At 38.3% G+C, this 23,368-nt stretch overlaps 2 protein-coding genes across 2 annotated transcripts; one reads left to right on the plus strand and one right to left on the minus strand.

Annotated features, from left to right (window-relative positions):
* Nucleotides 1–560: 560 nt before the first annotated feature.
* LOC308410302 (uncharacterized protein) lies at nt 561–2,584 on the minus strand. The gene is made up of 5 exons (XM_080903547.1): nt 2,394–2,584; nt 1,694–1,818; nt 1,319–1,418; nt 1,104–1,213; nt 561–870 (listed from the first exon to the last, which is right to left on the minus strand). Exons 1-5 carry the CDS (start codon nt 2,473–2,475, stop codon nt 682–684), a joined length of 606 nt encoding a protein of 201 aa, XP_080759673.1. The 5' UTR covers nt 2,476–2,584; the 3' UTR covers nt 561–681.
* Nucleotides 2,585–7,449: 4,865 nt separating this feature from the next.
* Nucleotides 7,450–15,155, plus strand: lrrc3 (leucine rich repeat containing 3). Its single transcript, XM_080903234.1, has 2 exons — nt 7,450–7,832; nt 8,983–15,155. Exon 2 carries the CDS (start codon nt 9,340–9,342, stop codon nt 10,138–10,140), a length of 801 nt encoding a protein of 266 aa, XP_080759360.1. The 5' UTR covers nt 7,450–7,832; nt 8,983–9,339; the 3' UTR covers nt 10,141–15,155.
* Nucleotides 15,156–23,368: the final 8,213 nt, after the last annotated feature.

The following is a 23,368-nucleotide window of genomic DNA, read 5'->3' on the forward strand; positions in this document are numbered from 1 at the left end:
ACCTTACTATAGGACAAATTTTCTTAAAACTGAATTGTTTCTTTCTTGATTGAGCTAACTATAAGAATTATGTTTCGACTCTGAGAACAATAATCAGCAAAAATTCCTGAGAATAAGACACCATCTCTTCAAAAAGCTACTAAAAATAAGGGAATTCATCTTAAATTAAGACCGCAAAAGCACTCTTAGATTTTGCGCTTTTATTGACACAGCAATGGGTCAGTAACTCACTGAGGTCTGTTCCAGGAGAATCATGCCTAAAATTATACATTTCAGCAGGGTACTGTGTAACATGGCCAATATAAGAAGTGCATATTCCAGATACTCTTAAAATGAATAATAACAGTATAACACACTCATGGCTGGTATCAAAAATAAATTTTGCTGAAGCTTAAAACAATCACTATTTCAAATCCTATATTTTAGAAGAACAAGTTTAACGACCACACAAACAAACATGTGTTTTACATTTGAACAACTTTTCTATAGAAAAAAAAACAACCTCACTGACTAACACTGAGTCTGATAAACAAGGCAGATAGAGTCTGTCATCTGGGAGACTCACTCAATGAATGACTTCCACTCACCAAGCGCCTTCTTGTAAGAGGGGGTTGAATCTCGGTCATGGATGGAGTCTTTGAGTATTTCAGTTTGCAAGACAGACAGCAGCGTGGAAATGCACTATGGATATGTGAGGTGGAGGGCATAGTAATATGCCATCAGATAGAGCAGTCCCTCATTAAGATCCTTCCGGTCAAAAGTGCTCACCGGTGTGGTTCCAACAGCTATCATGCAGTTGCCTTCAGAGACAAGCAGAACTGGACAAGCCAGGGGTCGCTGACGCAGGTAGCCTTCAGGGTCTTCTGAAGTCTACATGACAGAAAAAAAAGAGTATTAGAACAAGACTGTAAGAAACACAATTTTTGAGTTGCATTACAGTTTAAAATAGATCAACTTTTTTTGTAGGTTTTATTAACATCAACATGTTATGGGGATCTGAACTTTAAGAATATTTGACTGACTCCACAGTAAAATATATAAAATGAAAACATGAGTAACTGCAAAATTCAACAATATATACACATAGAATATTGCAGCCTTACCTTTAGGACATGGAAAAAAGCCTCACTACAGATGCCCAGCTTCTTAGGTGGTACTGTGCTGGAAGGGAAAAGCATGGGAAGGGCTCTGAACACAGCTGCTGCATGTTCCACTGGTTTGAAAAAAGAAAAATAAGACAGGGCAACACCATTAAACATTGCAAATAATGTAATCTGCAAAGCATAAATGTAGACAAATCAAGATACTGTAGCATTACCTCCATCCAAAGTTTTTGGATGGAGGTAAGTGCTGGGTTCCTCTCTGAAGAAGTCACCATCTCCAGTAGTTGTTAGCGTTTTTTCAGCAGCAGTCTTGTTCTAAAATACAGTGTACATAGGGCTAATTTCACATAAAATTGCACAAGAACTTTAGGTCTCTAAATATGAAAGATAGTACAACAAAATATCAGTAAAGTGTTGAACAATAAAAAATATGTATATTTAATAAATGTGTAGGCCACTTGATTTAAATCAAAACTAAAGAAGATTCTACTGTCTATCTGTTAAGTGAGTATTGGTGGAATTATTTGAAACTGCATAAAACAAGCTGGTGTGTTCTCAGTTTTGTCACACAGCGATAGGACAGAACTTACTTCTTCACATTTGTGCACTGCAAGCCATAGAGCCCGACGCCTGAGGCAATGTTCAGGACCAGGAAACAGATCTTTGATGTCATCTCGTGAAAGTGATGAGAGCAGGTCTTCTCCAACATTTGCTTCTGCAATAGGAGTTTCCAATTATCACTACATTGCATCATCCTCATGTGCAAGCCAGCTGACAGCTTTGCTTGGGTAACAGACAGGATACATAGGAAACATAATTTAATATTTACCATTTAAAACCATGACTCTATTCCATTATTCTCCCTCCTCACTGCTCCACAGGTTCTAAATTACCTTCCTCCTATTGACTGGTAAAAGTAATATATTTGTGATACATCAATTAAATGCATGTATACATATAAATGTATTTTTTTTTTTTTGCTTCCTGGGCTAAAGTATATAATGAAATAACTTCACTAATAGAAATTTGAAACTCCTACAATTTCTGTAAAACTGGCATTAACTTATGGCACTTTGCACACTTGTTGAATAAATTCACAGACACTGAAACTAATAACTGGACATGAATTCTTTCATAACTTTCTGCACTAGCATATTTAAAAATGCTAATGCAACTAAGCTAACCGCACAGCTAAGCTAAGCTAACAACCGGGTATAGCCTGCCATGCTAGCGACTTAACATGCAACATACCAGAACACAAAACATAGAAAAAACAAAACAGTCACATACCTTTCAGGTTGGCAATTGTTATTTCGTCCAGTTTTTCCATAGCGTGCCTTAATTTCTTCACACTGTACCAACTGTATCGCATCTACACCCAGACCCCAAAATCCTGCAATCCAACCGCTTAGGCACGGAGCTAGAGGCGGGAAGGTGGGCTGTACCAACTCAGGAGTATGGGGTTGTGTACGGAAATGGTTTAGTTCGCTCTTTTATACCTATAAAATGATATATATTTAAATATTTGACTATTTAGTTAGATTATGTTCTGTAAATACTGACGTGTGGGTGCTGTTACTTACTACAGCTGTTATAAGGCACTGAATTAGGATAGCCATTCCTACCCCATAATGGAATAATCCTGGTTATCTTGACTTTATGGGAAAAGTAGTTCACAGACCAGTAAAACAAAATGATTTGGCGCTGTGTTATCTACATCGTTTTTGTGGGTCTGACCCTCAAATCCCTACTGAGTCATATTAATTCTGCACATAGCCATAGTCCAGATTTCCGTGAAGATTGTGGCATAGATGGATGTGTCAAAGAATATCGTGTTTACAGCTAATTTTGGTATCACATTCTTCGAACACACTCCGACCACCTTGCCAATGGACGATGCAGCGGATCGATTAGGACACAAAAATCTGTAAGGTGAGACTGACTATATACTTTAATATCTTTGAAAATAATCATATAAAATATTCATGTTAGATGTCTACTTGTTTTTACAGCTTAACAGTAGATATGTTAATGCTTATTCCTTATAATCCACAACAATGCTATCTATTTATAAAGAATATTCTGATAGTGTTTAATTTCTTCTACTAGAGAAAACAACATTTTGTATTTTTTTAAACTTTTGTTTTAAATAAACCAATTGTCATGGTCCGCAGTCTCCTTGGTTGTTTGTGTTTATTAATATTCATTGTGTCAGTTAGTTTCCTAGTTATTTGTTAATTATTTCCAGTGTTTAGGTGTTCTCTGTACCTCCCTTGTCTTCAGTGTATTGTCCCTGGTTCGATATTCGTGTTTATTCCTGTTTTACTTTGATAGTCCCTGCCCTGCATCGGTGTATTCTCCTCCTGGTCTCTTCTCATCTGATTAGTGTCAGCTGTGTTTCGTGCCTGTCTGCCAATTCCTCGTTTCCTTTTGTGTGTGTATATTTAGTGTGTTCTTTGTCGGATCGTCTGTATTCTCTCCTGTGTTATCATCTGTGTTCCCTCCCTGATGTTTTCATGTCTTATGTTCCTTGTTCAAGTTTGTAAGGTTTTTGCAACATTTTCCATGTTTCCTGTGTTCTTTAGTTTAGCTTTCCCATTTTAGGTTTTTGAGGATTTTTCAAGGCTTTTAAACTACAGTTAAGCTGCCAAATAGCAATGAGCATTAAATGAATATCCATTTATTAAACTCAGCTTGAAAACATGCATATTTTAGAGTAAATTATAAAATGCAGTATATTTCTGACATTAAAATTTTTTAGAAATTATCAGTGTACCTTGTATTTAATTTCCTTATCCGCAACTAGTCAATTAATCAACCAATCTCAATTGCAGTTCTAGGAGGGAACCCTCATCAGCAGTGAACAGAAATCTGAGTAACATGTGGGCATACAGGACTGATTCAGTGGTGGAAAGCCAGCCAACAATGATATGATATGAGATTCCATTCCATATTACAGTTTCACACACAAAGATATGACATGTGCGGTCATGAAATATTACCTGGGTGATGTAATTGGACTACACGTGAGCTCAACATATGTTTTATAAAAGGTACACTGCTTTACATGCATGAACTGTATTTTCAGGTTATTGTTTTGGACAGTTTTGTGACAATTTTTAAAATGAAGTTGTTGTTTTCCTATAAATTCTGACAGTTGAATGCGATTTTAGCATTGCCATAGTATAGATATACTGATGCTGATCTATTATTCTGTTTGACATGGCCTAAAGTGAATGAGTTGTGCTGTTTCTGTTTTTCAAATGGGCCTGTATTTCATGTTTACCATGTGCTTTTAGTTCCTGCCTTTGTTCATATACTGCATATTGTGTCAAACTTGACAGCAATTATATTAAACTTTAGTGTCAATAAATACATTTCTTAAACTGAGCAGCTGTTTAAATGCCCTTACTCTTGAAATGAGAAAAATAATCTTATTTTTATTCTGGAAATTCAACCAAACCATTGTCATGCCTTGTAACTGGTAAATAAAGCTCAAGATGAGCTGAAATATCCTTTTAAGGAAAAGTTAGACATATTTTCCTAGAATAAGCTTTATTTTCTTGTCCAAAACTTGCTTGTTAAGAATATATTTTCTTTTTAGGCAAAAAATAAGAAAAAATGTCCATAAACAAGGTTTTTTTTACTTTCTTGAAAATTGTTTTTTGCAGTGTGTGCGCCTATTTTGACGCCACACTGTGCGCCAAGTTTTTGTCTCGGTGCCATGAATTCCTACAATGGCAGACTTAGACAAAATACTGTTAATTTTATTATCTTCAGTGTTTAAATGCTTACATATACGGGTTTGCTTGTAATTGTTGCCTATATACATTTTAAGCTATTATTTATTATTTAGTTCAATCAATAGATCAAGTTTTGTAGTGACTATGAAATATATTGTAATTATCTGTTTCCTGTTTATCCTAGACAGGGCAAAAAAGGACTCCAAATTAAAAAAAAGATAAAAATGAAAGACTGGTACATTGTGCAGTTTAGCACTGGTGGTACAGAAATAGTCCCTAGATCATGGATAAATGGGGAGAAATTGTCATGGCCTCCATATCCTCCGTGAGACACATTCAGGATCCACGACGCAGTAAAGAGGAGAGTTCATCCTGGTGCAACATGGCTCACCTATGCACCAGTCCGACTTCTAATAAGCCATGGTGGGTATCATCTGGATTGGTGTTGTATAAATGTAACAATAACAAGTTTTTCGTGTCCTAATTTATGTCTGGCCATACATTGTGTTTGTACTTCCAGACACATTTCACGAAGCAGAACGCAGTCTTCAGAAATATCTAAGTGAACACTGTGATACGTCTGACCTTCAGTCCGAAGCTGAAACTCAGACCAGTCATAAAAGAAAGCACAAGTAAAACTTTTTTTATTTCACAAACATATCTTTGATTGCTAAGAATTTATGATCTTGTCTTTTATACATATCTGTGGTGCTTGCATACTGCAATATCACCACATAATATAGTCCAAAAAGTGGAAGCTTGTAAACTTTTTATAAATGCAAAGCCGTATACACTTGTGCACTTCAAAAATTCCTTGTATACTGTACCTTCTTGCACATCTCCGTTTCCTGTGTGTGTTGTTATAAATCAAACTGTAACTTTAGGAAAAAATATTCCAAAAGCACATTTGTAATTACTTATGACCGTTTTCAACTTTTTTTCTTTAGACCAAATCCCCTGTACACATATAGTGACTCAGAGGATGAGCAGCCCACAAAAAAAATGGTTTCCCCAGGCCCCTCGAGTGAAAATACCAGGTAATAAAATACTGTCTAGTGTCTTTGTACATGTCTGTGTGTGACACAAGGAAACGTTTGACAAGTTGTCTGTATTCTTAAATACTTTAAAAAAAAAAGCATCTTTTTCTGTCAGACCTGACGAGAGCTGTTAACGAACTCCGTGAGGAGGTCAGAGCCATCCGCAATACCAGCTGCAATGAATCGGTAGATGCTGGGGTACTGCCTCTGGATTTGCCCTTGCACAACATTGAGGAGCTAAACAATGCAGAGCCAGCTCTTCAATCACAAGAGGCAAATAAGGCAATGGTAAGTATATAAAGGTTATGTACACTTTGTAACTATAAAGTGTAATAGCTGTCAGATGTGATTTAAATACATAACAACGGCCTGTTGATTAAACACACAAGCACTTGCATACACATTTAAGACATGAGACACGCTAATTCCATCTCTTAAAATGTGTCTATAGGTGAGACGCTTTGCCTTGATTGGAGCCTGACGCAGCAGTTAGGGGCAAACTCTATGTCCGAGTTTGTCTTTGCACAAGCAGTGCAGAAATGGCTCCGATACGCCCCAGATCGTTTGGGTGGTGCAGGACGCACATCATGCAAAAAATTACAAACTTCTGTGAATCATATAAACGTAAATCGGAAACTGTCTTTTAATAAAGTATTTAGCAAACGAAACATGCCTATTGACCTTTTTTTGTTTATTTTTTTTCTCTGTTACATCACATGCAATGCTTTCTTATTTTAGGATATTAATATTGACATGATACATTGTGAGACATTTGGGGTTTTTTTTATAAAGGGTGTCCAATTTAAGGAATAAGTACAATTATGTGTTTAGGTGGTTGAAGTATTGATGGAAACATGCAGTAGTTTAGTATTGGTTAAAATACCTATAAAGAAAGGTAGATTTCCAGTCATGATTTAACTGTTTTAATAAAAAGCAACTGTGCGAAAGAGGCGGAAAATCAACACCATAGCTCAACAGTGTTTCAATATCAGAATCTGACATTGTTTCAATGTCAACAGTATTAGAAAATATAACGTTGAATCAACGTCAGGTTTCAACATTGATTCAACATCAAAACCTGACGTTGTTTCAACATTAAAAAAGGGTGCAAGAGTGACGTTAGGTCAACGTCACACTTCAACGTTGGTTCAATGACACAGCCTGATATTGACTCAACATTGTTTCAATGTTTCCTTGCTATCTGGGACGGGATCAATTTTATGTCTTTGACTAATTATGACTTTAAGAAAAAAAATCACGGACTTCAACAAGACAAGCATGATTAAAGTGATTGTGATGGCTTAAGTTACCGCAGATAGTGCATCGCCAAAGAACGGTTACTATTGGTGCCATTTTCAGACGGACTGGTTCCTGTTTCTTTTTTGGCTAATTTGCTTAAAGGGGAGACGGGGGAGGCATAGCTGAGGGGAGGTGCAGGCGGGCAGGGAGACAAGGAGGAGGTGGGGGAGCTGGGGAGCGAGCGAGGGGAGCTGCCAACAGAACAGCAGTCCAATCCACGCGCAGCCGGGACTCCTTCTGGCGCCAGGCGCGCGCTGATCACTGAGATTCAGAGCGAGAGAGGGAGAGGCGCGTGACGAGTCGGAGCGGTGTGCCTCCTCGAGACCCTCGCTGGGACACCACCTCCTCCTTCTTCGCAGTGATAGTCAACAAGTGCGGCCGTCGCGTTGAGTTTAATTAGAAGAACCAACATCAGCCGCATCTGGATTCGGCTCGAGATTTGGTTCCACGCGCACCGCTGAGGAACTTTCTCGCGTTTCCAGCCCCTTCATATACGGACACACTGAAGTAGTACTTTTTAAAAATAATGGGCTTTTTCTGTTTGTTTTCAAAGACCTTCTTTCTATCTAAAGACCCGTACGCGAGTGTTTTGTTGGGTTGCCTTTCTGCCGAGGCTGGGTGGAAAAAAGTGGGTAAAAACCAATTTCCAGGTAAGTACCTTTATAAGTAGTAAACCTGCTATAAAAAAAGGACTTATTAGCCTGTATGTCTTTGCTTTTCTGCTGCCCACAGAACCACATCATGATTAAAATCCGCAATATTACCAAACGCTCTCGTGCTGCCTTCCCATAATAAATTTAAATCTCTCTTCTGTGTTTTCTTGCCGCTGTAGGCACCTAATAATATCCTCAGCTATTAAAGATACATAAATGTTAAATTCCTTTATTCTTGTGCCAGGCTGAAACGCCTTGTTATAAACCTTAATACTTTTACATAATTTTATTACATTCCTGCAAAAATACATTGAAAACCACAGCACAGTGTGTAAATCCTATGGTGTACTATTTTACTTACAAATGCAGGGGTGTCATAACACAGCTGCAGAATGCTTTAGGTGGACAAGACGCCTCATCTTGTCCACACCTCCTGCTGAGCGCAGGCTGATGAGGATATGAGGGGCCCTTTTTTTTGTCTTTTTAAGAAATGGTGTGTGTGGCCTTAAGCTATGAGGCGCCTGCCAAAGTGATGGGTGCACAAAAAATGACAAATGAGAAGAAGACACCGCAGCTCCATGGGGCGGATGACCTCGAACACAGCGAGGGGGGCTCATTGTGTGCTCAGTTCAGCCCACCAGAGGGTGCGCAGTCCTAAAGTGATGATCGTCCTGCAGGACAGATGGGAGCAATTTTAGAGGGCACAGCTATATCTACCGTGAGGCTGTGAATGAGTGGCAGCAGTCCTTGAGATGCAAGAGTTCTGCAGAAAAAATGCTTTTCCTGGGTTTTTTGGTAATATTGTTTGCTTTTCTTTGCTTAGATATTAAATGTAATGTAATTAAGATCGATCTGCACGGTGCTCTCAGATTTATGAGATTTGCTGAAGTGAAATGGATTTTTTTTTTCTGCTAATAATTGCATCACACCTTTAGCAAACATTGTGGGCATATCATTTTCTCCGCTCATTTTGGCAAGACAAAGGCAGCTGGCTGTGCACTCAGAAAAGAACTTATTTAGCAGGAATTACTGGCTCTGTTAGTTCTTTGTGTATAAACTCTGTGCACACGTAACTGCTCCTTTTACATAGTAGTAATTCTTTTTTATTATTATGAAGAATAACTTGTTATTTCTTTGCTTTTTTCAGTGCACAACATGGTGAGAGGATTCCAGCGTTGCTTGGTTGGCTCCTAGCTCTCTGAAGCTTTTAACATCCTCACAATAAAACCTGAAAATACAGGTCTCTGCTGGAATATGTTCAGCAAACAGCTCAATTTTTGGATGAGCACCTTCGAAATATATTTCAAAAGGTTATATAAAACTCTTTCAAATCAATTTTAAAGGATTATCTGGAGATAAGCCCAGATGCTTCTGTGAATAAACTGATCATTTTGGTATTTTTTAAGCGCTAATGAAGCTGTGATTATCCTCATTAAATGCTGAGAAACAGGTGATACTATGTTTGCTTTTGCCTGACAGAACTTGCAGGAGGTCACTGCTGAATATGCAGGACTTAGCAGGGCCTGATATGCACAGGAAATCCCTGATCTTCAGCGGCTTTGCCCTCTTATGGGGCTTGCTGTTTGGAATATTTTTCACAAGTGTACCAGTGGTAGCTTGTCCCACAAGCTGTCACTGCGTGGAGAAGAATGGCTTAACCGTGGTCCAGTGTATGTCTCGTAACCTGGAGAAGATCCCTGCGGATCTTCCAAGAGATACTGTTATCCTGCTTTTGGCGTCCAACCACATCACCCACATCCCCCATCATGCCTTCAAGGAACTACACTACCTTCAGGAGCTGGATCTGTCTAACAATGAAATAAAGACTGTGGACGCTGGAGCATTTCAGGGTGTTTTTGACAGCCTCCTTGTACTGGATTTATCAAACAATCGCATCAAAAGTGTCCCCAAAGAGGCATTTGCCCGCCTACAAGCAAAAATCAGCCTCTCGAACAACCCGTGGCACTGTGAGTGCACGCTGCAGGAGGTGCTGAGGGAGCTGCAGCTGGACCCGGAGACGGTGAACGAGGTGATGTGCCACACGGCCGTGAAGGAGGAATATGCCGGCAAACCACTAATCCAGGTGCTGGACTCAGGGATCAACTTCTGCAACTTTCACCACAAGACAACTGATGTAGCCATGTTTGTGACCATGTTCGGGTGGTTCACGATGGTGATCGCGTACGTCATCTATTACGTGAGGCACAATCAGGAGGATGCCAGGAGGCACCTGGAGTACCTCAAGTCACTGCCAAGCAGCTCACAGATCAGCAAGGACTTTGACACCATCAGCACGGTTCTCTAACAGGCCTGGTGACTCAGGAGGTGTAGTGTGTGTGTGTGTGATTGTGTGTGTGTGTGTGTGTGTGTGTGTGTGTGTGTGTGTGTGTGTGTGTGTGTGTGTGTGTGTGTGTGTGTGTGTGTGTGAGTAAATGTTTGGTTATGTTCAGAATGACTAAAAAGCTGTTGCAACACATCATCATTTATGTTTTCAAGCACATCATAATCATTGGGTGTCTATAATAGAAAATACTGAGCTGCCCATAAATGATGTATTTTACATTATTCCCAAACATTTGCTTTGGTTTTATGTAATATACGTAAATTGTTAAAGCCCCCAACCAAACAAGGCAGCAATGAGAGCACAAAGTGAGCAAAATGCTGCTGAAAGTCACAAATACACAAGGAGTAATAGATCCAGAGTGGAGAGATGAATGATCGTTCCCTGGTGTCGATCCTCCATGTGATTGAATTTGGACTGAGACGAATGAGGAGGGCTACAGTGTCTCCCAGTTACTTTGTATCGACTGATTTATGTTCTTTGTGTCACTCTGTCAAGGTGAAGGCTATTTTGTGAGACTCCTGCTAATATATGAACACGATCGAGATGTTAAAATTCAGTTTGTATTGCACACGCATAACGGTGTTCTGACAAACCATACTAATTTGGCAAAACGTCCATAAGTAGTTTATGCACATTTCTACTCTCACAGAGTAATTCCAGCACAAATGTAAGTAGGTATGACAGTTTGCCACTTAACTTTGCCCATCAGAGTATGCTTGTAGCTCATATTCATAAAGCCAGGACGGTTTGCCACTTCATTTTACCCGTTAAAGTATGCTTGTAGGTCACATTCACAAAGGTAGCATGGTTTGGCACTTAATTTCGTGTTGTGCGCATGCACAGAAACAACAGGTAGGATGGTTTGTCAGGTAGGATGGATTCCCAGAACACCGGCCCTGCCTTCAAAAAACCTTTACACATCAAACTGTTGGCCCAGGAAATAATAATTTTTTTACTTCATGAAGCATCATGTCATGTTAAAGACTAGGAAAGCCTGCCATGCACTTACAGCTCTGATATGTTTTTTCTGTAGAAGACTTAATCCTTTCTGGTCTAGGTTTAATGTCAAAGAAGGTGAAAGGCTCTGATCCAAGTTCTTTATTATGTAAGGAAGTGAAATAAAAACAAAATTAGCACACTACAGCGCATCATACATCTCAAAATATGAACCTAGTTTCTCCGATCCCAATGACTTTTGGATTTTCACAGGTTGATAACAAACACTTATCTTTTTATATTATAGGCAACATACAGAAAATGCAAAAAGATCTTTACGCACACTCTATGTTGCATCTGTTTGTATTTTAGCTGCCTGGTCTCAGCAGTCCATGATGCGACATAATGCAATTTATTTTGCAGTGTACATGGATACAAATTTTCAGTGGATCTTAATTGGAAGTATGTTTCATTTGTGCACCTCTTAAATTTCCCAGACTATGCTGTAATCAGACTGATCACTAAAGCAACACATAGAAAATTTCTTATTGATAAGCTAATCTCTATTGCTATAACACCCCAGATGTCAAACCCATGGTTTCAAAATTGTAGTCCACCGATGTCACAGCAGCCACGTCCATCTTCTATTTACGACCCATGATTTTATCCCAAACGTTGATCTTTTTCAGCCAGTGAATTAAATTCAAAAATAATAACAAATATTCCCAGAACTCTAGTTCTTCACCCATTCAAAATGGACATAATTCAGTTCCTGTTCATTTACATAGTCTTCATAATTTACCTGCAGATTCATTTTACAAACTGCTGCCAGCCTTTTTTGCACATTTACACACAAAATAATTAAAGATTTGTGTACATTAATGTGGATTAATAAATTCAGTTCTTTCATTAACTGACATGAACTGTAATGCTGATGCAAAATGACCTTTCCTAACTTAGTGTTTTGCTCCAAAGGGTTTTATAAGAACAGTAAAGTGGAACTGAATCCTTAATCTGGAATTATTCTCATCTGAAAATACTATGTCATTGTCTTCAGGAAACTATGCAGATAAAGGTGTAACTTACAGAGACCCATTTAATATCTTCAGTTTGTGATTCTTTACAAGAATGTGTCCTTTTGTGCAATCAAGATCAGTGATGGATCATGGGGCAGATATTTGGTCAAATATTCTGATAGCAATGCTTTGCTGCCTTGTCCCTTAAGAATCATGCCATGGGAACTTCTGTCACTTAAATGCATCTAAAACTAAATAACTGATGATTGGGTTTAGACACAGCGGCTACAGCTAATGAGTACAACATGTCCAGTTGTGTGAATGATAAGGTGATGCCTTATTTCCATTATTAAATTAAGTCTGAAGGATAAGTTTATCATGGATCGGGGACATCAGAGAATTCACTGAAAACTAAATTCCTTTTCTGTCAGTTTGTCATCCTCTTGTGTTGCTTTTATCAATCTTTTATTGAGAGTCTCATGAGTTTTGCTTTTATCTGCTGGCTTCACAGCCTCATGGTAAAGAGGCAGAAACAGCCTGAACAGCATCACCAGAGTATATTCTGTCTGCAGCCAATAAATCCCCCAAACTGCAAAACATTAGGCATGTTCTGAACACGCGATTAGAGCCGTTTTATCTGTTTGTAAAAAGACTTACTGTTTATTCGCACTTTGCAACTCAGAAATTAAATGGTCTGTAGATTATTATTTTTATTTCTTTAGTCCTTAATGGTGATTTAAAAATACTGTCTTCATTCATTTATTTTGCCTATTCATGGTGTTTATTTTTGGTTTTTGCAGAGTTTATTCCACATTTGATTTAATCTGTTTATTACTGTACCAGAAACATCTCCAAACAAATTGCTTCTATTGGGATTAATAAAACCGTTTATACCATATTGTGTTGTACAATACTGGTGGCCCAATGTGCGCAAATCTCAACAATGTGTCTCCTGGATCTGTGTCAGGCAGGTTGATTTGGTCCTGTCAGGTTTGAAATGGAGAACAATGCAAGTAGCGTTACCCTGCAGCCATATCTCCAGACTCTCTGTCCAGATTATAAAAACCCAATTACTGAGCTAAAACACCCACAGTCTAGTCAGAAATCTCCAGATGTTTGTCACTGTGAGGGAGCCCTTCTGCATTCCTGCATTACACAACCTTCCGATTCAAGGTTACACTATTTTGTGATAACCTGACACAGTAGCAGTGGCCTGTATAGAAGGCAGGAATTCACAGCTACAAGGTGTTAAGAATATTTCATGGGGGTTTGACAACACACTCTGACACAAATGTGGTAATGATGCTGAAAATGGCTTTTTCTTGCTAAAAAATATGCATCACTTCCAGTTCAATATTCAAATGTTACACAGGCGTGCTATAATATATGTGCGCAACATACAGAAACTAAGTTGAGCTAAGTATTTAAGGACGTCTTAGGTCAGGCAATTAATCAGTGCAGGTAAAAGAAAAAAGCCATCACAAAGTAACTTTAATATACAAATAAATGAATACAGCTTTGAATCGCAATTTTACTGTCTAACTTCAAGGTTTGTATGAATATGTGTGTTGAGTGTTGCAGTTTGTTACTGTCAAGCATCACATATTATCAGTTACCTTACGCCTCAGTCATACAGGCCTTGAAACTGGGTGGTGACCCCCTGGCAACCACTGGCTACTAGGAAAAATCAATCTGGTGAGAGGTTGCTGACAGTTACTAGGTTAGAATGATTGTAAAGAGGAATGCAGCACTGCATTAAAAACCTGTAATCGCAGGAGATGGCCATCATCACACACAGTTGCCATGGGAGACGTTGACATGCCTCCAAACACTTGCCAACTACTCGCTGAGCGTTAGTGAAAATGTGAAAAGTCTGTTGCAACCCAGTGATGGAGACTGTCCTCGGAGTAAATCATGCACCCAGGAGACATGCTGACAAAAAGTATTTCACACAAAGCAACATAGCGATTAGAGATCATAGAAAGTCTTTTCAAAATGCTATGTCTGAAAAGAAGTGCTGGAAATGTGAAGCCGGTGGTGCCGAGATTAAGGATGCTGCTGTTCGAGATATGAGTTGAGAGTAAATACAGTATAGTATTACCTAGGTAACCGGTGCCTCCAATTCTTCCAGTGTTGATGCAGCTTAAAACAACACTTTTAGGCTGAAGGCAAACGTTTTCTGTTTTGTGTTAAACTTCTTTGAGTTTAACTCTAGCCTGGTGAGTAGTTGGAGAGTGTTTGCAGACAAGTTGGTCCCTTTCACGCAAACTACGGACAACTTCTGCAATCTGAGTGACCAAAGCAATCACAAGGAGGTGATTGGAGGAAGTTTTTGGTGCAGCACCCCCTTAGGAAACTGTTTCACCTAGTGAAAGCCAGCGAACTCCAGCAACCACTTGCCAACCAGTTTGGGAACACTCTACCACTAGTTGCCAGAGGATTGGTAACCAGTCTTGAAGCCAGTGTGGCTAAAGGTTTAATTAGCATGCCTTAGGCTTATGACCTTTTTTGATTGTAGCATACCTGTGTTTGGACACAAACTCAACTTTGTTGGTCAGGAGTTGATTGTGTCCAAGTACCTACTCTCTGGGATTTCTACACCATAGCACTGTGCGTTAAGCCCTCTCGCTATCCATCCTCACCACTGCAGAAACAAAAACATCTTCTGTACTTTCCTCATGTAGTGACTCCCCACTCATGTAGTAGTTCAAACAGGTTAAAATAAACACAAAAACACAAGTACTCAACCTACTCCAGGGGAAGATTTGTGTTTAATTTTGCATATTGTCATTCAGTTTTTAAACTATTGTAAGTATCTTTGTTACAAACGTGTCTGTATGTGTAGTTTCGACCTGTCATATAACAATGTTTGTGCTGGCCAATGTGTATAAAACTTTTCTGAACAATTTTCTGAAGGAATGCACATGCCATCTGTGTTGTTATTTTGTAAAATACGTCTCTAGTTAAATCAAAGTGTCGAGGTATCTTTAGGAAATTGTACCTGTCAGTTTTCTTTTCTTCGTCAGTAGAAGAATAAGTCTATGAGCTGTGTATTTCTGTGATGGAAATGAAAGGGCTCCGATAATCATAGAGATTTGTTTCAGTAATTACTGTGTGTTTGTTTTGTTTCTCTAAATTAATGGACACCTTACCAGCATTTCAAAAATAAACATTTCTTTTCAAACACGCTTCAGTGGCCGATTTTTGCTGCCCCCCCAGCAGTGGTGATTTATAAGCTCTGTAGGTAGTTTCTCCCTACACCCTCAGCCTCTTGGCTAGTTCAGGAAGCTTGCAGCTTGCATACATCACAGCATGTCTCGCTACCATCTTGTAAACCTTTGCTGCTATCCTTCTGTCACAAATCCTCATCATCCTAGTGTCGATCCCAAACCTGGATAAATGGGGAAGGTTGCTTCAGGAATCATCCGTAAGTGTCATATTAGAACACACACGTTTAATTGAGTATTTTAATTTAAGCTATAGTCTTTTCCTAAACATAATCTGTTTGGTTTTCTTTATATATTAACATATAAATATATATAAATGTTTATTTATATAGAGCCAGTTCACAGCATAACTTACCTCAAGGTGAAGACTACAATATTATTGGAAAAAACTCAACAACCCAATGAGGAAGCACTTGGCAATGGTGGAAGGATGAACTACCTTTTAACAGGAAGCCTGATCCAGCAGAATAAACTTCAGGAGGTGCAGCCACCTGCCTTGACCAGCTTGGGGGTGAAGGGAAAGAAAAGAGAATGAAAGGGAGACAATTTATTGACATGCAGTAGTGTTAGATAAATATGTTGAGTGAACTGAAGGGAGTGGAAAAGAGCAGCAAAACTAAGGAATGGTCACTTGGTGCAGCCCTGACTGTAAGCTTCACAAAAAGGAAAGCTAATCCTAAAAGTAGAGAGGTTGTCTGTCTCTGAAATCAACACTGGGAGCTGCTTCCTCAGGAGAGGAGTGTGATCACTGAAGCCTCAGCCTCAGCCTCCCATTCTACTTTTAGATTATAGATTTGGGAGCCTCTCCTAAATCCTATATGGAGACTTTCACTTCTTAAAAACAGACTACTCTTGACAGTTTCACGTCAGGACCCAGGATTGCACTTGCTGATGTGTGGAGGCATCAGTGCCAAAGGAAATCTTGTGTGCAACACCGGTTGTTTGGGAAAAATTAGTGGTATTTGATTTCATGGACTCAATGTGACTGCACCTGTCAACCTATCAATACCCACAGTAGTGTTTCATAAGCTTTTTGTTTTGGGTGTGGTGCATGGTTGTCGTGCCAAGGTGGGTTATTAAAAGTTTGCTCTTGATGTTCTGGCAGCTTTCTCTGTAGTTTATAGACAGCTTTGTAAATAGTTGTACCCTTTTTCCTCAATGAGTTCCACATATAAACGAGCTGTATAAAAAAAAAATGACATTTTTGTCAAGTATCTTTAATTTTAGTCCTTGCTTATGTAAGGACTCACAAGAATTATTCTTGTTTGGACAAAGAGAAGCACACAAATGGAACAGAAAACAGAAAAATATGGGATTTAATTTGCTTTAGTGAGTCATCAGCTGTCAAGGATTTTGACTTACAAGTTTGTTTTGCAAGGATTGTGGTTTGGAGCACAGTGTAGTGATTGTTCAATGCAAAAAGAAAAAAAGAAAAACAACCGATTGTTAATCTTCTCCACAGCTGCTTCTCAAGGAGTGGCCTCTTGTGCTGTGAGTAGGGCAAGCTTTTGACTTGTCCCGCTGGCAGTTTGAGAGTGGAGATCGATAAAAGACACATTACAGAGAGAAACACGTCCCTGCAGTACCACTGTTAAAGGCCAGTCTCTAAAGCTCTGCGACATACTTTACTGTAGCATTTATTTTAATTAGTGCTTCCTGAACCTTCAGCGAGTGACTTTTTTTAAACTGTTGTGCTTTTTTTGGATGAGCACGGCAGCGATCTTTATGTCAAAACTTAATTTGTTAATTAGATGTCCGTGCGGAAGTTACGGAGCCAAAAGTGACCAGTGCAATCTTTCAGTGTTATTTAAACTAACCACAAGACTCCTGGGCCAATGTGCTTTGGACAGACGAGACCATGTTTGGCCGTAATGCAGAGCACGGCATTTGGTGAAAACCCAGTGCAACATATGAGTCTTCTCTCCCCACTATATATTAGTATTTTAGAGCCAAATGCAGAGGTAGGAATAAAAAAAGTACAAATACTTTGTTACTATACTTAGATACAATTTTCAAGTATCAGTACTTGATATCGCTACTGTTTCATGACAGACTTATTACTTTAGGTTTAATGAATATGATGCGCATATTTAGTTACTCTGCCTTTGAAGAGGCAAAGAAATTTAAGTCTCATATTGCATTGTATAAACCATGGACGTAGCTTCTTGGTCGGAAAAAATTAAGCCAGCGCATAAGTGTCTAAAAACCTGCATTTTATCTGAAGGCCACTAGATGGCGATAGGTGTTGCAAAAAGATATCTTGTCCTACAGAAATCTATGGAAACCTAGCTTTCTTAGATGACCTTTGTCAACATTTCCTTGCTGAATTCATACTGGGTCATACTGAACATAAAATAAGGGTATTTTGTATACTATCTTTCAAACAGAGAATTATCTGTGTGATGAAGCCTTATGTTTGCTGACCAACGAGCTAGCAATCATCAGTTGTTAGCCAGTGACTGTGAGGTTTCACAGACAGATCTTAACTTCCTTACGTTTTTTTTGCGACTAAGGTGGCAAAAGTGGAAAAGCTAATCGCAAGGCTTGTGAACAGGACTTTAGAAACCAAAGTGTGATGTCATGGTATAAGGTTGGGCGATATGTAAAATTTTTCCAACCGACATTCGTCAGTCCAATAACTGACAATAGGCAATATATTTGTGCAGGTGACTTTTTGATGGGCGGAACAATGTAGTCATGCACGGACTGATTTGCGTGTTTAGAATTTATATGTTTTGTATGGAGGGAATATTTTACTTTCTTTTCTTGTTTGTTTCAGTATTAATATACCTACCTTTTGGATTATTCATTTATTTATTCATTTGAGATGGGCCAAAATGCACAAAAAACTTAACTTTAGGTCAGAGATTTTTTTTTTTAATGTTCGCTGGAAGAGACATTTTGTTTTTAACTTACTCTTCGAGTGTGTAAATAAACACTGGAACGGCCTGTAAACATGGTTATAGTGGAAAAAAGAAGCCAGTTGTGTGTGTAAAAAAAGATTTGTATGTGTAAAAAGAATTTGTGTGTACGTAAAAAAAGATTTGTGTGTGGACTTAGCCAAAAAATACGTGTGAAACTCTGCACCCAAGTTTCAAGTTACAAGTACGAATTTTGACTTCCTTTCATCTGATTGGTCAATGTCATGTCAATCACAAATTTAACTATCCAATCAGAGAATAGATGGGTTTGACTGTCGGAGGGGACACACACACAAATTCTTTTTACACATACAAATCTTTTTTATGCACACACAAATTCTTTTTACACATACAAATTCTTTTTACACACACAAATTCTTTTTACACACACAAATTCTTTTTACACATACAAATCCTGATTTACAAGTACAAAACTGATTTACAAGTACAAAATTTTTATGACCACAATTTGAGCCCATACATTTGTTCGCAGCTGGAAGAGGGTGCTGAAAAACAGCCCTATTGTTTTTTCTGTTGACTGCTTCTCTTAGTTTCAACCAACATTATTAGCAAACTTACTAATCGGAAAATAAATAAATTTTTCTTGTTAAAACTCAGCCTACTGTCGATAGTCGATATATTCATCCAGCTACCCAACCTTATCATGGTACCTACGTCCATCTTTTATACTGTCTGGGGTTAAAGTGGGCCAGAATGGTCTGGAATTGACTTAAAGGAGCAGATGTCCATCAACTGGAATTTCAGTACTTCAGAATGTAGCTAGAGCTACTGAAGAGGAGTGAGGGCAAACAAAGTCTTTTAGCAGGTAATTTTAAATGCAATATCTCAAATACCAAACAAATATCAAACACACAAACTATTCCAGTGCAGTGTATCTGACACTGTGTCTGCTAAGTGAAGGTACAGTCGTAGGGAGAGAAAATAAAGGTTAATGTGCGATTTCACTCTCAGAGATGGACGAAGGTGCAAAAAAAAAAAAAAAAAAAAAAAAAATGCGGTGGGAATGGCGGAGTGGCTAATAATATTATTTTTGCCATTATATTAATACAACATGAGGTCAGTTGGCAGAAAACATCCTTCATCCACCAATGTTAGAATAGAATAGCCTGCTATTATCATTGTACATGTATAATTTGTATAACTGGTATTCAATACCTACTGCTCAATCCACTTCGTATTGTCTCTGTCCCGTCTTTGTTTATTGTACATAGATATAGTTAGTAATAGTACCTTTTATCTCTTAAGTTTACCCAAATTTAGCTAGTTATTATTTATTTGTAATTTCTAGTTTTATATCTCTTGGAGATATATTTTTTATGTTCTTTAAATGCACCATGGGGGGCTTGGGGTGAAACGGCATTTTGGCATGCTGTACACTGTGTATATTGTTGTATTGACAATAAAGACCTTGAATCTTGAATCTAATGAAATTATAAAACCTGTACTTCAGGTTTTAGCATGCATTTTTTAAGACAAGTAACTGTAGTTCTGCTTTAGTGACAAATACTTTTGTCACCTCTTGTTCAATGCAAGGCCGTCTGGAAGTCTAGAAATAATAATGTCTAGAAAAGAAAAAAATCAAGGCATTGCAATGGCCCAGTCAAAGTCCAGACCTCAATCTGACCGAAATGATGTAGTGGGACTTTAACAGAGTAGTGCAAATTCACACAAACCTTAATAAAATTAGGTAATGTTGTAAAGAAGCATGGGCCAAAATCCCTTCATATTGATGTGAGAGACTGAAATAGTCACACAGAAAACAAATGGTTGATTCAAGTCATTGCTGCTGAAGGTGTTTCTACAAGCTACTGAAACATAAGCTGTACTTAGTTTTTCACACACTGCTTCTGTGTTTTGGCTTAGCTTGTGTTAAATGATTACGTGGTGTAATATGTCAAATGTTGTTGTTGTTAGCCTAATGTTGTGTTTAAATATCTTGCTATGTAAAACTTCAGAATTGAAAGACGTAAACTTTCTTTTTAGCATGACTGCCCGTCTACCACTGTTCAATGAATATATTACCTGAAACTTAGCATTCATTTTAATTCTGAGGTGGTGGGAATTCACAGCAGTCAATATAAGCATGTAAGCGATTGTAAGGCCACCTTGTTGTCAGTATAATAGCCTCAAAGTTTACTTTTTGTTCTGTGTGAAAGCTATAATAAGTCACCCGCTGATTCACATTATAATTCAATTCAGTTTCAGTTCAGTTTTATTTATGTACCTGCAACAGCTCTTGGGGCGCATTGTCCTTTTGACAAAGCACTTAGCAACAGTGGGACAAAAAAAAAGTCCCCCTAACAGGAAAAAAGCTCTAGCAGAACGATGCTCAGAGAGGATGACCAGTGGCCTTGAAGGAGGAGAGAGGAGAAAACAAAGAGAAAAATTCAAAGTGGTGAGAAACAGCAAACAATAACCCAGGGAATATACCACACCTGCCTGTGATGTTGCACCTCCAACATGGTATTGTTTAACCTTTCACGTGGTTTTAAATGGCTTTAAAGCTTTTAACAAGGAGGGCAATTGATCCACATAGGGCCTTTTAATTTGAAAACTGTGTCTTTCCTGTGTGGCCATCTCATCTGCTACATGCAGTTTCATACAGTTTCAATTCAATTCAGTTTTATTTATCTAGCGCCAAATCACAACAACAGTTTCCTATTGAAAGGTAAAGTCCCTATAATATTACAGATAGTACCCTACAATCATACTGGAGTCTTTTAATTTTAAATTTGTCAAAAATATCAATGGCACATATTTTAGCAACACAGACAGCTGCTTGAGGGACATTTGTGAAACATGCTGTGTTGCATCTGTTGGAATTACAAGCATTAACTTGGGTTGGCGTGATAAATTTCGGAGGCCACATCACAGCCAGAACATTGCACAGCTATCCTCGGTGGGAATGAGGTATCAGTGTTTAAGTGGAGAACTGTGAAGCAGCCAGGGCATTTCTCAGTGTGGTTATTTATCGAAAAGGTGAAGAAAATGGTCACTTCTGACAACAGATCAAGATTTTATATTATTTATTGTTTATATTTAATATTGAGTAATGAAAAAATACATTACAGGGAGCAAGTAAATAATGAGATCAAGACAACAGCTTGCATGCCTGGGATGCTCTGCTGATATGTACAGAACCACCTGCATCATGTTCATTAGCCTATGAAAAAAAAAAAAGATTACAGTGTGAACATATTGATTGATATCTTCATGAAAACAATACAAGTTGTTTAGATGCCTGGAAACTGAAACCCACTAGGGGCTCATTGGCTGTTTCTAAAAAACAAAGCTGCTTACTGTCTCAGTGTCTGCCAACAAAGTTCCAGTACTGCAGTCTTACAACTTTAAAGTTAAGGAACTCAAACATGTTTAGTCTGAGTTAAGCAAAAGCTCCTGTTTTTGTGGATTAGTTGTTTTGGATGCAGTGCATATCCACCTACTTCTCCCACACTCCATTACCTGAATTAGCACATTGGCCTCAGATTTGGAAGTTTTGATCCTCATCCCAAACCACTCAATTCCTGGGACAAAAATATCAAGTCCTTGGCTGCATTTTATTACTGACATTCAGCTTTTCCCGTGCAGTCTGGGTCTTAAATCCTCTCACTGACAGTTTTCCTGGCTAAATCAGTTTTTGTTTCCTCCATGAACAGCATAATGATTTGTAATCTTCTGATGATTAACATGTAGAACAACACACTTGGTTGGAATGTGACCCAATCGTTTGCCTCCTTGTGTTTGTTCACTCTGGCTGTTTGCCCTTTGCGCCATCTGTTCATTGAAATATCATTAACATTTTAATTAAAGACCCTGACTCTTCTTATGAGCAATACTACTGTTAACGGATGTCAGTCCTCCTTGTTGGGAAGCCCTTGGGTTTAGCTGTCATCTTTATCCAATCCAGGTCTTAAGGCAGCGAAAAGAACTAATTTCCAATTTATAGTTCATTTAAAAACATTTACTGCTTCTGTGCAAGCATATAACAGGTCTTGTTTTGTGTCAAATACTGAGTTAATAAAAACTGGTAGAATGTTTTTTTCTGGAGATCACATTATGTCACAAATTCAGTTATACTGTAAATGTTATACTATAACCCATAAGAAAACGTGAAAATAAGAAAAAATCCTGACCCATTCAAGTTGATCGGCTGACATTGCTAACTGCGCTTTATTATTTGATCTCAATGCTCTAAAGTGGTGTGAGTGGTGATGTGGCTTGTTGTCGAAGCATCAAGACTGTTTTCACTAGTGTGACTGTAGTAACTGATGTGTTTGTCCATCCTACCTAAGCAGCTGACGTTCTTTCCTACGATCTTGCATCTTGGGTTAAATGTGAATCAGCTCAGGAAGAAGATATTTTGATTGGAATGAAAACTTCTTGCTAATGTTAAGGATCTCATATCCAATATCGATGATATGGACAATCAGTGAGCAATATTAGACTTTTCTTATTTTGGAGTTACTTAAGCAGACACTACATGTTCTCAGTTTAAAAATTACAAATTGTATGCATAACACTGAACTACAAGTTAACTAAAAAAAAACCCCATGATAATAATGAAGACTTGAAATATGCTCAGCGGTATGTACCACCAGAAAAAAACTGTGACTGTGCAAAGCGGCCGAGAGAATGGCTACAGTTCCAACAGAACATATCACTGTGTAAATAGTAATGAATTGCTGACTACTTGTGGTTTATTTTATAATGCACTTTGATGGTGCATGTGGTCCAATCATACCGCTTCTACTAGCACAATCCTGACACTGCAGAAGTGGTGGAACAAGAAATTGCTGAATGCCTTAAGATGACGGTGAGTCAAGAGAAATAAAATCTTAACAATTTCTGACAAAGCCATATATTTATATGCACCATGCTCTAACTTCTGTTTTGATTAAAAATGTAACTAGGCAGCTGTAGCTGATAGTTATCTGCTGCGCCTCGCGTGAGCTAATTCCAGTCACGGGACTGGACGTTTCTGGAAAACAGCCCATGCTCCAGTTTTCCAGTGAAGTTCTCCAATTTTATTAGTGCATTACTATAATAATCAGTTATCTCTTTTATAAGT

Source organism: Rhamphochromis sp. 'chilingali' (assembly GCF_963969265.1).
Source record: "Rhamphochromis sp. 'chilingali' genome assembly, chromosome: 14".
Taxonomy (NCBI): domain Eukaryota; kingdom Metazoa; phylum Chordata; class Actinopteri; order Cichliformes; family Cichlidae; genus Rhamphochromis; species Rhamphochromis sp. 'chilingali'.